Source organism: Schistocerca nitens, chromosome 4 (assembly GCF_023898315.1).
Source record: "Schistocerca nitens isolate TAMUIC-IGC-003100 chromosome 4, iqSchNite1.1, whole genome shotgun sequence".
Lineage (NCBI taxonomy): Eukaryota > Metazoa > Arthropoda > Insecta > Orthoptera > Acrididae > Schistocerca > Schistocerca nitens.
Window position 1 is genome coordinate 374990702 of NC_064617.1, and position 15081 is coordinate 375005782.

The following is a 15081-nucleotide window of genomic DNA, read 5'->3' on the forward strand; positions in this document are numbered from 1 at the left end:
TTTAGATGTGGAGTTAACATTGTAACACTTGACATAAATATTGTGTATGTGAGTTACTGATGAAAATTGTGCAGTTTTCACATATAATGCTAACATTTCAATTGTGCTAATACCGTAAATATTCACCAGTATTGAAAATACCCTTACCTAATTTTCACAAATAATACAGTCAGTTTAGATAACTATGTTAATAACATTGTTGGCTTTTGTGAGTGTTGGTGACAAAGATGAATAAGTTTGATAAATTATACAGTGATTTCAGAATTGGGAATACTGTAAGATACGCTAACCGTCAACATCTTTATTAATTTCTGATTCTGTGTTCATGCACTTGTAAGAGGGAGAGGGGAAACAGAGGGAGACAGAATGGCAAAACATTTTTTGACTTAACTGTGTCAGATAACTGCTGACAAAGCATCTCCCAAATTGCATGACTCTCTGCCCGAGGCAGCCTATTCATGTGATGTCGTGAGTATAACGCTAAGCACCAAACATTAGGATAACACGCAACCAAGAGTGTTCCGGTTGTATTGAAATTCTGCTACTAACATCTTCGCTATAAAAGGCTCTTACTTGTTAATCCGCAAGAATTTTCCGTAGATCTGATTCCCATTCAAAACAATGTTTCATTTTCAGTCACGGATTGCAATTAACCATTTGAGTTATGGTCTCAGCTAAATGTTTCATGAACTCTTGATTTCGTGAAATCTAATTGCTTTGTACGAAGTTGGAGATAATTGTAATGCATGTCGTACGAACTACCGGACTAAACGATGTATAACGAAGCTTTCCTGAGTCCTCAGTTTCTTCTGTGTCATCTCTCTTATAAAATGGAATGATAATTCCAAAATTCCAACTTTGCGAAATCTGAAATTCATTTGTCTGCATTGAAAATCTCGTTGTACGATCATCATTTACAGCGAAATTGTTAATTAATGTTATCAGTTTTGATTATTACTTACAGTAAATCACAACTAAGAGATTTTCTGTAATATCTTGGATTCATAAACATTGAAAAGCATTATTATTGCTATTAGTTTCTATGTCACAAGTCATCATTACCCACTTTATCTTGAAAACAGTCACATCATTATGATGATGACTGACAACAACCGTAACCTTTAGCTGTAATAGAAGTTTTCATAGCAGCTGATAAGATATTACTAAGATCTTCCATAAATATCAATAACAACTACCTTAAATAATCAACAAGCTTCTAATGACAGTCAATATCATTCCCTCTTTAGATCTTTGTTCTTGAATTTTCTTCTGTAACTTGATGGCAGTCTGAAGATGTTACATGTGCAAAGTCATAATTGCCGTCCTGCATCAACACATATCTTTTCACGTCTCTTCATAAATACTGCAGATAAAAAATGGGTTTCTTTCTCAGATTCATAGTGGGCTTCGACATTTTTTTCTGTCAAGAGCTGATTCCAGCGGCAAGATAGCTGTTCCTCGGTTGCATCCTGTCAACTAGTTAATGTTTTTCTTAGACAATTTCGTTAACCTATTATGTGTCCTAAGGACATTGGGGATTAATGAGGTTCAGTGATATTCATTAAAACAATAAGATGATCCTGACCCTACAGCGTCATTAAGCTCAGAACGATACTCCTTAAAACGAAAAAAATATTTTCTTGACATGCTCTGCGGGCTGGTATTATCGGTGCAAATGTTACTGTCGGCCACCGCTGCTGTATCCCCTCTGTTGAACTGAAACAAACGATATGCCGACAATGTTCCGATTTTTCTACTTGGCGCATCTTTTCTAGAGTCCACAACTCCGTTTGTAGTGTCCCACTGTCGGCAGGAAAGAACTAACGATCACGTTTGAAAACATTTTATTTTACTGAAACCCCTTCTTTGTGTGCACTAATTTCCAAACTCAAGAACAACAAGAAACACAATAATTCTTGTAGTGCAAAACCAGATGAAAGTTACAAGAAAATGAAAAGAAATAATAACAAGCAAAATACTACGATTCACTATTCCAAAGTGGCGTCACACCCAACAAGATAGAAATTTCTACAGAAGACAACGGTGAGTATCCAGTGGGCGGGAGCTGGTGTAGATATTGGCCAGAACTGTCCTAGCTATAGGTACACATTGCTGGTCTGACATTGCTGGCATGCTTATAACACTGATTTCGTGGAGTGCTACACTTAGTCACATTAATTCCAATTGGTGGAACTCTGTCACAAGGATTTCATGAAGTACTGCCCTGTTTATGCGGAAGGTCGGTTGATGTTTACATTCACTGGCCATGCTTTGATATGAGCTATTGAAGGGCGGTCGACTGCCCACCATGCATGTCTATTGTGCGGGCCCTCTAACTGATAAGAGGCCACTACGACACCATACAAAATCTCCAAATGACAAAATAACGATGTTTAAGCTCATTAACAACAATGAACTACAAATAAGAAATAAAATCGATTAATAAAAGCGTACCAACTATAATCCAACAAGCGAAACGAAACGCTACAAACTAATGTTCCATCCTAATAATTCAATAAGAAGTATGCATCTCTGTTACTATTAACATTAATCTCGTAGGCCAACGTTTGTACCTGGTTCATCGACGTGCTTGCAGAGCCCCGGTGAAAATAGTCCAAACATTTTATTCTTTACTTGATTCCGATGTCTGCACACTTCTCTGAGTTTGGTCAAGGACGAGATGTGTGAAGAAGGTTCCTCTTGATGCGTCAAGCTCGTCGCAGCTTGCTCAGTATCAGGGACACGACTTGTGTCGAAAGGTCCTTCAGATGTGCCAGCGGCCGCTGTTGTGGTAAGCTTGCGTGCAGACATCACTTCCGTGGCGGCGGCCGTACTCGTTCCTGTATCTATCAACAAATCCAGGTTCAAATTTCTGGGCATTTGTCTCGAACAACATGCATTACTATATTTTTAATGTTATGTTGGAAGAACACAGTAAATTGAAGAGACCATACAGGACGGAATGAAAACGGTTCTACCTAGGCAGTGGCGGATACATATGGCTGGTGCGCGAGGTTCCCCCCAACCGCCATGCGGGGACGATCGCATTGCCACCCACGGCTGTCCCCGCCAGTCAGACCGCACGCCATTAATTTATTTATTTCGTTATTCGACTCGACCGGATCTAGTTATCGAGTAGTTGAACTTTCCTATGTAGCATTATCATTTTATATTCAACATACTTTTGCCATCACAATTACTGAAACATAACGGTAATGATCTGGCACATATATTGAACCAGTGCTTAACCTAACTACTTTTCTTTGAAGAAGAATCACTCTTTGTGATTAAAAAGAGACTTATGGTAGAGATTCTTCAATACAAGCAAACGAGCATAAACGCTCTTAATGATCGAGATTCTGTTATGCAAGCGTTGTCTGTCTGTCCTAGATCTGACTATCCCAGTTTGCACAAACTGAACAAAATATTTGCTTGTCCAACTGTATTTATTGCTACAATAGAAAGAGGTTTTTCATCACTGCGACGTACAAAGACATGGCTGAGGTCGACAATGAAGGAAGATCGACTTAATGGCTTAGCTCTGTTGAACACTGACATTGATTGTCCTGTTGGCGAGGTAACTGACCAACTTGACATGAAGAATAGGCGCATAGAATTAATCATTTAAGAAAGAGAACCACAATTGTAACCCTTCTGTAGTGTAAGATGGCATTGTCTTGTAAATGTGTATAATCAGTTTAAATAAAACTTTCTTAAACTTTGAATGTGACTTGATAATTTTTTATTACAGTAGAAGTAAAAGTAGCCCAAGATATTTTTATCGCCCCCTCCTAGAGTCTTTTCCGTATCGACCACTGTACCTAGGACACAAAGTCACTTACTGATGTACATAATTTTGTCATGATGAAAAAAACCTTTCACTATAAATATTGATATGGATGGAACACGAGTGCTGGCTTTTATTCTTACTTGAAGACATTCAACTAATTAAAAAAAAAAACTGAGTATAGCAATATAATAGCGAAATTTCCACTCATAGATTGCACCCTTATTTTGAATTCTCCCTTCGAACCTACGAATCATTTACCATTGGTTCCTTTCCTTATTTGCATCTGTAAGATACAGATTGAACGTAATAGAGGAAATATTTTATCCCTGCATCGTGACCTTTTCATCATCTCTTTTCCAATCGTAATCCTCACACTAGGTTTTATAAGTATTGTATAGCGTCTGCTTTTCCTTCAATCTAATAACTAACGTTTTATTATTTAATTTTTGGAGCATCTTGAACCGTTGCCAAACTTTTTCTAGGTCACCTGCTTCCTTTACAGTATCATAATTTTTATTTGGTGTTCCTTCCGTTATGAACCATAACAGCCAAATTCTCGTTACACTCTTCAGGTTCATGCCTTCAATCTTAATTGTTCGTTTTATCCTTCTGACAAGCGTGCATTTTCATATCACATTTTTCCTACGTCTATTTAGCCTTAGGTTTCTTGAAAATAATGCTGATTCATTCGTAAATGACTGGTGCTACACTACACCCGTCTTTTCCTGAATTTTTTTATGTCTTTCTCTCTACGTGCACCTGTATTATACCTTGTAGTATCAAAAATTTTTTGTACTTACCTTTATACATCCTAGATTTGCCTACGCAACATTGTGATTGCCCTTATTAACGATACATATTGCTCCTTAAAGAAACAAACTGCTGTGGTATGCACTATCACAATATGTATTTCAGAGCCTTCAAGTACTTAAAAATATCCTCATTGCTCTATATTCCAAGATTTTATTACTGGCAGTGACAGCTATGTAGAACGCTATGTATGTCTTGAAACTTATTTTCATTCCTTCTGTATGGACTGTTGCTAATTTCGAACTATAGACATTTTCAACCGATTCCGAAAATGTCATACAAGTTTCACAATTGATATGTTATTAAAACACCACAATTTGCACCATAAATGTTCGTATAAATTTACTGTTAATAGATAACATAAAAGCTTTAGTCCTTTCGAAATTACATCCATATGGTAGCACATGTGAGCATCGTCATATTCACTACCTGACTATAATGGAATCGTTATGTTAACGTCACATGTATGGAATTTCAGTAAGTTGTAACCACCATGTTGGTCCTCTACAGTTTTACATACACACACACGCCAAGATTATTCTACCATGACATTATAAATAAAGGGAGATTGTGGCGGTTAGGTTTTCAGAAGCGCCTCTGGAAAATTGATATGTGCTGTATGAACATTACCAACTGCCACGAGCTTACAAATAGAAAGCACGATCGTTGATCTTTCATTGCAAGGTGACAATTACTAAACTGTATAAAATGGAACTGTCATGACTTCTGCACGGTTTGTGTTAGGACGTTCAGACTGCACGGCAGCACGGTTGGCCGCGGGGGGAGGGGGGGGGGGGCTTGATGGGAAATAGTATGAGCATGTGTGGTTTGATTTAGCGACGCTGCCCACTTTCATTTGAATGGGTTCGTCAATAAGCAAAATTGACGTATTTGGTGGAGTGACAACTTCGCTGTCGACAACTCTCTTCGCCCTCAACAGGAGACTGTGTGGTGTACAATATCCATTCACGGAGGAATCGGTGCGTTATTCCTTGATGGCGCGGTGACTACCGAACGTTACGTGGAGGTTTTGGAAGATGATTTCATTCCCATTAACCAAAGTACCCTTATTGCGACATAATGTGGTTCATTTAAGACGGAACTGGAGCCCATAGCAGCAGGAGAGTGTTCGATGTCCTGGAGAAGGACTTTGGGAACCAAATTCTTTCTCTGAGGTACTCAGAGAACACTGGTATTTTGTCCGGGTTGGCTGCTATATTCTCCGGATCTGAACACATTCAACTCCTTGTAGTTGGGCTATATTAAAGACAAGGCGTACAGAAGTAGCCTCAAAACGACTGAAGGGCCTAAAACAGCCATTCAGGAGGTCATCTGTATCATCAATGTTCCGACGCTTCAGCGGGTCAAGCAGAGTTTCGCTATTCGTCTGCGCCACATCATCGTCAATTATAGTAGGCGTTTCGAGCATCTGATAACCTAAATTAGAAAGTCTTTAGTGACGTTTACATGTTGAAGAAAGTGTATTCACCCCGCAGTTTGTAACTAATTTACGTTTTTTTCGTATTGTTTTCATATAGTTCAATAATTATGACCCTGTAACAGGCAGAAATTGCATATGTAAAATATATAATAAGGGAATTAGATAAAGTAGTCGCGTGTACAGTTGTATTTCACTTGATAACACCAGTTTGTATGACTTAGAATAAGGTGCTGAAAATTAACGGTGTCCCGTATTTTGTGGCTCGAACTACCGAAATCTACTCGCTTGCACGCATTCATTTCAGGCTGCACTCCAGACACTGTCAGTATAATGTAAGAGAACTCAATAATTAAACATAAAGAAAGAAATAATGTACTTGATTTTGAAGGTAGTACCATAAGTAACATATATTCGAATGGTGTTAGATATTTTTTTATTTACTGTTCCATGCCAAATGAATATTTAACACAACACCTCTTGTTGTCACGCCGCTTCCTGTACTGTCATGTACTGTCACTGGTTGAAGAAGTTTCGAACACAGTTCCAGGGGAGATCCACAGAGAGGTAACACCACGAGCCATCGAAATCGTAGTCTCATTCATCTGACAGAAATCATTTTATAGCATGACGCTGCTTAACAGGGTGAAAACCTTAATGTGAATCGACGAAGGCGCTAAACCCAACGTATTTAAAAAGAACCATTTATTTCACGAAATTTTGCCTTTAACACAGCTAGCATCTGGAATGTACTTACCTGTAAGATTCATAATTTTACAGTGGAGTAATAGTGCCCGTCTTGCCATAAAGGGCACGGAATTATCTATTAAATGGAAGTTCTGACACAGTAATAGGCCAAGCTCCGTGTCAGAAATATTGTGTGTCGCGCCCATCTCTGGCTTCAGGCTGGTTACTGCTGACTGTGCATTGTAAGTGTAGGCTGTCTTCAAGGTCACAGTTTCAGTCATGGGATCCGCATCTTTAGTCACTTGGGCAAAAGTGACGGTCCCATACGATTCCGCTGACATATCTGTGCCTGTAGCAGAGAAAAATGAGGAATTTATATAAAGCAACGAAGTGAAGCAGAAGTTGAAAGCATTGCGCTGCAATGAAATGTAAAATTTTACTTCTACGATTAAAGTACGAAATGGTTTACGTACTAGACATACTAGGTTAGTGAAAACGCCCAAGGAACACTTTTACTAGTTGACAGGATGAGAGCATGAATCCACAGTACAGAAGAATAGCAGTATTGGTGCTGAAAGTATCTCTTGAGGAAAAAAGATGGAGAAAAGGAGGTTTGGGAATCTAAGAAACAGATGTATTTCTGCAGCATTAATCAAGAGACATCAAAAGATATGAGAAGGCACCGAACAGCAGTTAAGACGTCGTATATGTAAGATATTCAGACAGTCGTCCAGATACACATGAAAATTTAAGAAGTAACGCTCCTATGTGAGTACGTTATTGCCTATTATTAGAAGTGTGTCAGTTATTTTCGTTGGTGTTACACTGCTGATCGATGTTTACCGAAGATCGTAGTAATCATCATCAGCTGCTGTGGAAACATCTATTATGGCCACAAGTTACGATTGTCTCAATCATCAGCAAGAAAGTAATGGTCTTCAAGATGCAGTGGCTATGGGCGCTTCAGTCCGGAACCGCGAGACTGCTAAGGTTTCAGGTTCGAATCCTGCCCCGGGCATGGATGTGTTTGATGTCGTTAGGTTAGTTAGGTTTAAGTAGTTCTAAGTTCTAGGGGACTGATGACCTCAGATGTTAAGTCCCATGGTGCTCAGAGCCATTTTTTTTTCAGTGGCTAACGATAATTGACAACATCGAAACTAGTGGCAACAATAATGGTTAAAGTTTTGCTAGATATTACAGAAAATAACTTACTTGAGTTTCACGCTAAGTAACAAACGTAACTGATAACATTAATAAACTTTTTTGCTGTAGATTTTCGAGGCATAATGTGAGTTTCAATACAAACCAATGTATTCTCGAATTTCCAAATTTGGAACTTTGTAACAATTACTCCATTTGATACGAGGGATGACACGAAAACAACGGTGAACTCGGGACAGATTCAATTGTGCATCCTTTCCTCCGGTACTTTTCACGACATTCGTTAAAATTATCTCCTACTTCATGGAAGGAAAATTTGGTTTTGTGAAGTCAGGGGAACAGATAGATGTGCGAAAAGCACGGGCGATTAATCGCATCCCGCGAATGAGTATGAAAACTTATTTTGAATTGGAGTCAGATACACCGTAAATTTTGACAGATTCTTAAGTAAGACCCCTTTAGAGCCAAGACGTTAATAGTACGACTACAATAATTCCGGCACACTCTTCGGTGCGTGTAAAGGAGATGGTCCGTGCTGAGTATTGTACCCACGTCATTACGTGAACTGGTTGCCTAGTGTTACGATTTGTGAAATGCTAACCTAACAGTTTTGACAGGAAATATTCTGTCCCATCAGTAATTTTCACCCCTTTTCCCCACAAGCTCTCCCTCTCCTACTCCTCCCCCCACCTCTGTCTGTCTGTTTGTCTCTCTGTCTCTCTCTTTCACATTCACACGTACACACACACACACACACACACACACACACACACACACACACACACACACAAATACACGTAATCACAAACACAGGTGTGTGTTTCCAGTGAGCATAAATTGTATGTAAAGTTATAGACAATACCTGTAAAACTTAATGTATTTCCACCCCTAAAATAGGTCTATCATTTGTCTAAAATACATAAGCCTCTTGAGCAACTCAGACACACACCTGCGCAGACAAAAATGTCATAATATCATTTATACATTTAAAATATCTGTATCATTTATCAAAACTACGTAAAGACGTTGATAATACTGGTGTAACCTATTGTATATCTGCGTGCAAAATGTCTCCATTATTTGTCAACAATGTACAAGCTTTGTCAGCAACATGCACACAATGCTTATGTCAAGAGTCACAATGTTATTTCCACGTATTACTGTAATCTGCACTTTGAAACAGGCAGTGGTTGAAATTAATATCACAACTGGTACAAGAAATATCAGCCCCCACTCTCCCCTGCCCCGTCAGCAAAGGACATCTCTGTCATCAACTGTGCAATGGCTAGATCTAAATCCTGCTAGTTCCCCTACTTTCAGGAAATATAATTTTCCTTCGCCTAAGGTGAAGATAGTTTTTGCAAATGTCGTGCTAATCACAGTAGGAAAGGACATAGATCTGCAGTTTTTCTGTGTTCACTGTTTTTTGTGTGTCACCTCTCTTGTGAACTCGAAAACACATTTGTTTCTATCGAACCTCATATTGTACCTGTCATTATCTACAGCGAAATTATTTATTAATGTAATGAGTTTTGATTGATTCTTATCAGCGAACAGAAGCAGGGTATTTATTCTGTACTATCTTGGAGAACATGAAAACATCAACTTGGGGAACCACTATTATTGCTACTAGTGTCGATGTTAAAAAGCGTTGTTAGGTACTGACTGCATCATGAAAAGAGCAATTTCCTTGATGATGATTGACAACAATCGTAACTTGTAAACATAACAAAATCTTGTGTGTGTGTGTGTGTGTGTGTGTGTGTGTGTGTGTGTGTGTGTGTTTATGTTTATGAGAGAGACAGAGACAGAGAGAGAGAGAGAGAGAGGGAGTGAGTGATGAATAGAGAGAGAGGCATGGAAAGACGTGATGGACTCAGGAAATAGAATTTTTGGTTTAGAAACTGTGTCATATTGTTGTTGAAAAAGGAATTTCGCCTCTCTTATGCTGCATCATGCCAGCAAACAGCGCCTGTGACGTCATGGGTAGAGTACCTAGTACAGGACGGTACGGATGTAAGCACCAAAAAGTACATAACATCCGTGTAGCTATACGACTGACGTTGATTCCACCTTAGCTAGTACACCAAGGAATTTGTACTTGATTGCTACATTTTCAGTTACACCGCATACCTATGGTGGGAATATGTGAATGAAATCGAAGTTTCATGTCACAAAACGTTCCCAGAATTGGTAGAAGAAGCTTCAGATATATAAACTGAGAAAACGAAAAAAAAAATATTGCTGGAATATATCTGAGCCGTTGTTGTACTGACTGATGCGGTATACTATTACACTACTGGCGATTAAAATTGCTACACCACGAAGATTACGTGTTACAGAAGCGAAGTTTGTACGACAGGAAGAAGATGCTGTGATATTCAAATGATTAGCGTTACAGAGCATTCACACAAGGTTGGTGCCGGTGGCGACATCTACAACGTGCTGACATGAGGAAAATTTCCAACCGATTTCTCATACACAAACAGCAGTTGACCGGCGTTGCTTGTAAAAAGTTGCTGTGATGCCTCGTGTAAGGAGGAGAAATGCGTACCATCACGTTTCCGACTCTGATAAGGTCGGCTTGTAGCCTATCGCGATTGCGGTTTATCGTATCGCGACATTGCTTCTCGCGTTGGTCGAGATCCAATGACTGTTGGCAGAACATGGAATCGGGGGGTTCAGGAGGGTAATACGGAACCCCGTGATGGATCCCAACGGCCTCGTATCACTAGCAGTCGAGATGACAGGCATCTTACACGCATGGATGTAACCGATCTTGCAGCCACGTCTCGATCCCTGAGTCAACAGATAGGGACGTTTGCAAGACAACAACCATCTGCACGAACAGTTCGACGACGTTTGCAGCAGCGTGGACTATCAGCTCGGAGACCATGGCTGCGGTGACCCTTGACGCTGCATCACAGACAGGAGCGGCTGCCATGGTGTACTCAACGACGAACGTGGGTGCACGTATGGCAAAACGTCATTTTTCGGATGAATCCAGGTTCTGTTTACAGCATCATCCGTGTTTGGCGACATCGCGGTTAACGCACATTAGAAGCGTGTATTCGTCATCGCCATATTGGCGTATCACCCCGCGTGATGGTATGGGGTGCCATTGGTTACACGTCTCGGTCACCTCTTGTTCGCATTGACGGCACTTTGAACAGTGGACGTTACATTTTAGATGTGTACCGACTCGTGGTTCTACCCTCCATTCGATCCCTGCGAAACCCTACATTTCAGCAGGATAATGTACGACTGCAAGTTGTAGGTCCTGTACGGGCCTTTCTGGATAGAGAAAATGTTCGACTGCTGCCCTGGCCAGCACATTCTCCAGATCTCTCACCAACTGAAAACGTCTGGTCAATGGTGGCCCAGCAACTGGCTCATCACAATATGCCAGTCACTACTTTTGATGAACTGTGGTATCGTGTTGAAGCTGCATGGGCGGCTGTACCTGTACACGCCATCCAAGCTCTGTCTGACTCAATGCCCTGGCGTATCAAGGCCGTTATTACGGCCAGAGATGGTTGTTCTGGGTACTGATTTCTCAGGATTTACGCACCCAAGTTGCCTGAAAATGTAATCATATGTCAGTTCTAGTATAATATATTTTTCCAATGAATACCCGTTTATCATCTTCATTTCTTCTTGGTGTACCAGTTTTGATGGCCAGTAGTGTATTTATTAAAGCAAATACCATTTTTCGATCGGTCTTTTAGCTTAATTTCTATTTGTTTAATTATGAAAAAATATGTTAAGGAGCGATATGTTCTTCTCCTCTGGAGGTTTGTTTAGCGTACGAAGTATGTCATTTCGTCCGTAATATTCAATCTTTCTCACTGAGGGTTATACTGATAAGTTGCTGTTTGTAGCTATGTTCAAATGAAAAAAAATAATATATTTGTCTTACCACCCTCATCCGAGACCGACAGACCAGCTCCCGTTAAGGACGTTTCTTACGAACGATAATTCCTTTAATTTTTGATGTACTTTTGTATCAAATTCCTGCGTCAGCTCTTACAGTTATATTCGCCGTCATTTGTTAGGTTCCTCGATCTTCTTATCAGAATGTGAGCAGGGTGCATGATCGTGAAAATTTTTGTGGTTTCGTACATCTTTGAACTACAAATTATTCTGAAGTGAAAGATTCCGTCAATATCTCTGAAATTGCTTCTGTTTCTCTGAACATAGCGTACTGTACATAATACCTCATTTTAACTTCATGTGGTCTATGTTTTCCGCCCTACTTCCAATACAGATTAATACATTTCATTTGTTATTACGTAACTATTTTCCCTTCTTCTGAGCCCCCAAAGTAGTACACAAGGTAACTGAAAGAAAAACGCAATGAGACGGAGTTAAATGACACATTTAATCAAGGACAGAAGCTACACAGAAGTCACCGCAATTTATGATGAACACTTGGGCGCTAAAATGTCGGAAATGGTTGTTCACGGGGTGTCTTGTCACCACGCATAGCAGTGGATGTTTTGAAACGTACTCACATACTGGCCACAAGGTTGGTCAAGAATTCTTGTTGTGAGGCGTTCCATATCTCCAGTGCGATTGACGACGGCTGTGTGTTCACAATGAGGCAGTGACGAAGAGTTGGCTGAAGGTTAAGAGATTAGTCATGAGGAATCAATACAGAAAAAAAGTGCGATACGAAACTACAAAGGAAATATGAGATATGCTTGAAGTTCTCTAAGGTTATAGATACTGCAATAAGAAATAGCTCGGTAGGCAGTACAGTTGAACAGGAACGGACATCTCTAGAAAGGGCAATCACAGAGGTTGGAAAGAAAAGTATAGGTACCAAAGCCGAACTGGGAAGAAACCATGGGTAATAGCAAAAATACTTCAGTTGATCGATGAAAGAAGAAAGTATGAAAATGTTCAGGGAAATTCAGGAATACAGACATACAAGTCGCTGAGGAATGATGTGAGTAACAAGTGTAGGGAAACTAAGAGAAATGGTTGCACGAAAAATATAATACGAGGAAGAAATGATTGTCGGAAGGACTGATTCAGCATATAGCAAAGTCAAATTAAACTTTTGTGAAAGCGAAGCGAGGGTGGTAAAATTAAGAGTGCAACGGGAATTCCACTGAAAGCAGGGGAGAGAGTTATTAATATAATGAAACTGACCATTTATTAATATTTGGCGACGTAAATGTATCAGTGGAAAACTGCCAGTAGTAGATACAGTAGACACATTTGGTGAAATAATCTAGTAGAAAGTGATTAGACATTTAAAGATTTTCCTGCATTTAATCAGTTAAAGCTAAATGTTATCTTCTTTAGAAAGGAAGACATAAATAAATATATCAGAAACACAAGAAATTCGAATTCAGTGTTTTATTGTGTAATGCCTAATAACAAAATGGATTCCCAATTCGAGACAATCATGCACATAGAGGAAATGACATAAGCACTTAGCACCTGTGATTCCGTTCAAAGATTGAAATATGAATAATGCAGAGAAAGAAATCAAAACTGAAATTCATCTTCCAGGGATGCGAAGCATAAGGAACTTTTGTCACGAAGATTGCCAATAGAAATGCAATTAACTGAAATTGAAGACAATAACTAAGAATAATGGGATCGATTGAAATAAGCCGCTTTGAATATAACTAATAAGGAAAAATCAAAATATCAATCGGAAAACGGTAATAAAATTAAACAAAAACCAATGGTTAATAACACATATCTGACGTTATTTCTACAACTAACTGATGCAAAGAAAAGAAACAGGAAATCTTGTTGTTGTTGTTGTTGTGGTCTTCAGTCCTTAGACTGGTTTGATGCAGCTCTCCATGCTACTCTATCCTGTGCAAGCTGCTTCATCTCCCAGTACCTACTGCAGCAACATCCTTCTGAATCTGCTTAGTGTATTGATCTCTTGGTCTCCCTCTACGATTTTTACCCTCCACGCTGACTTCCAATACTAAATTGGTGATCCCCCGATGTCTCAGAACATGTCCTGCCAACCGATCCCTTCTTCGAGTCAAGCTGTGCCACAACCTTCTCCCCAATTCTATTCAATACCTCCTCATTAGTTATGTGATCTACCCATCTAATCTTCAGCATTGTTCCGTAGCACCACATTTCGAAAGCTTCTATTCTCTTCTTGTCTAAACTATTTTTCGTCCACGTTTCACTTCCATACATGACTACACTCCATATAAATACTTTCAGAAACGATTTTCTGACATTTAAATCTATACTCGATGTTAACATAGTTTTCTTCTTCAGAAACGCTTTCCTTGCCATTGCCAGTCTACATATTACATCCCCTCTACTTCGACCATCATCAGTTATTTTGCTCCCCAAATAGCAAAACTCCTTTACTACTTTAAGTGTCTCATTTCCTAATCTAATTCCCTCAGCATCACCAGACTTAATTCGACTACATTCCATTACCCTCGTTTTGCTTTTGTTGATGTTCATCTTATACCCTTCTTTCAAGACACTGTCCATTCCTTTCAACTGCTCTCCCAAGTCCTTTGCTGTCTCTGACAGAATTACAATGTCATAGGCGAACCTCAAAGTTTTTATTTCTTCTCCATGGATTTTAGTACATACTCTGAACTTTTCTTTTGTTTCCTTTATTGCTTGCTCAATATACAGATTGAATAACATCGGGGATAGGCTACAACCCTGTCACACTCCCTTCCCAACCACTGCTTCCCTTTCATACCCCTCAACTCGTATGACTGCCATCTGCCTCTGTACAAATTGTAAATAACCTATCGCTCCCTATATTTTACCCCTGCCAACTTCAGAATTTGAAAGAGAGTATTCCAATCAACATTGTCGAACGCTTTCTCTAAGTCTACAAATGCTAGAAACGTAGGTTTGCCTTTCCTTAATCTTTCTTCTAAGATAAGTCGTAGGGTCAGTATTGCCTCCCGTGTTCCAATATTTCAACGGAATCCAAACTGATCTTCCCCGAGGTCGGCTTCTATCAGTTTTTCCATTCGTCTGTAAAGAATTCGCGTTAGTATTTTGCAGCTATGACTTATTAAACTGATAGTTCGGTAATTTTCACATCTGTCAACACCTGCTTACTTTGGGATTGGAATTATTATATTCTTCATGAAGTATGAGGGTATTTCGCCTGTCTCAGACATCTTGCTCACCAGATGGTAGAGTTTTGTCAGGACTGGCTCTCCCAAGGCTGTCA

At 39.5% G+C, this 15081-nt stretch overlaps 1 protein-coding gene across 15 annotated transcripts in view; it reads right to left on the minus strand.

Moving 5' to 3' along the window:
* LOC126253313 (uncharacterized) overlaps positions 1-15081 on the minus strand; it is a 155547-nt gene that overhangs the window by 67989 nt on the left and 72477 nt on the right. For all 15 annotated transcript variants that reach the window (XR_007545940.1, XM_049954554.1, XM_049954549.1 and 12 more), the window contains 2 exons: positions 6796-7074; positions 2760-2846 (listed from right to left, as the gene is read on the minus strand). Coding sequence is in view for 14 of the 15 variants with exons in the window: in XM_049954554.1 (XP_049810511.1) it covers positions 2760-2846; positions 6796-7074 (366 nt within the window). In the remaining variant the exon portion in view is untranslated. The remainder of the gene's footprint in view (positions 1-2759; positions 2847-6795; positions 7075-15081) is intronic.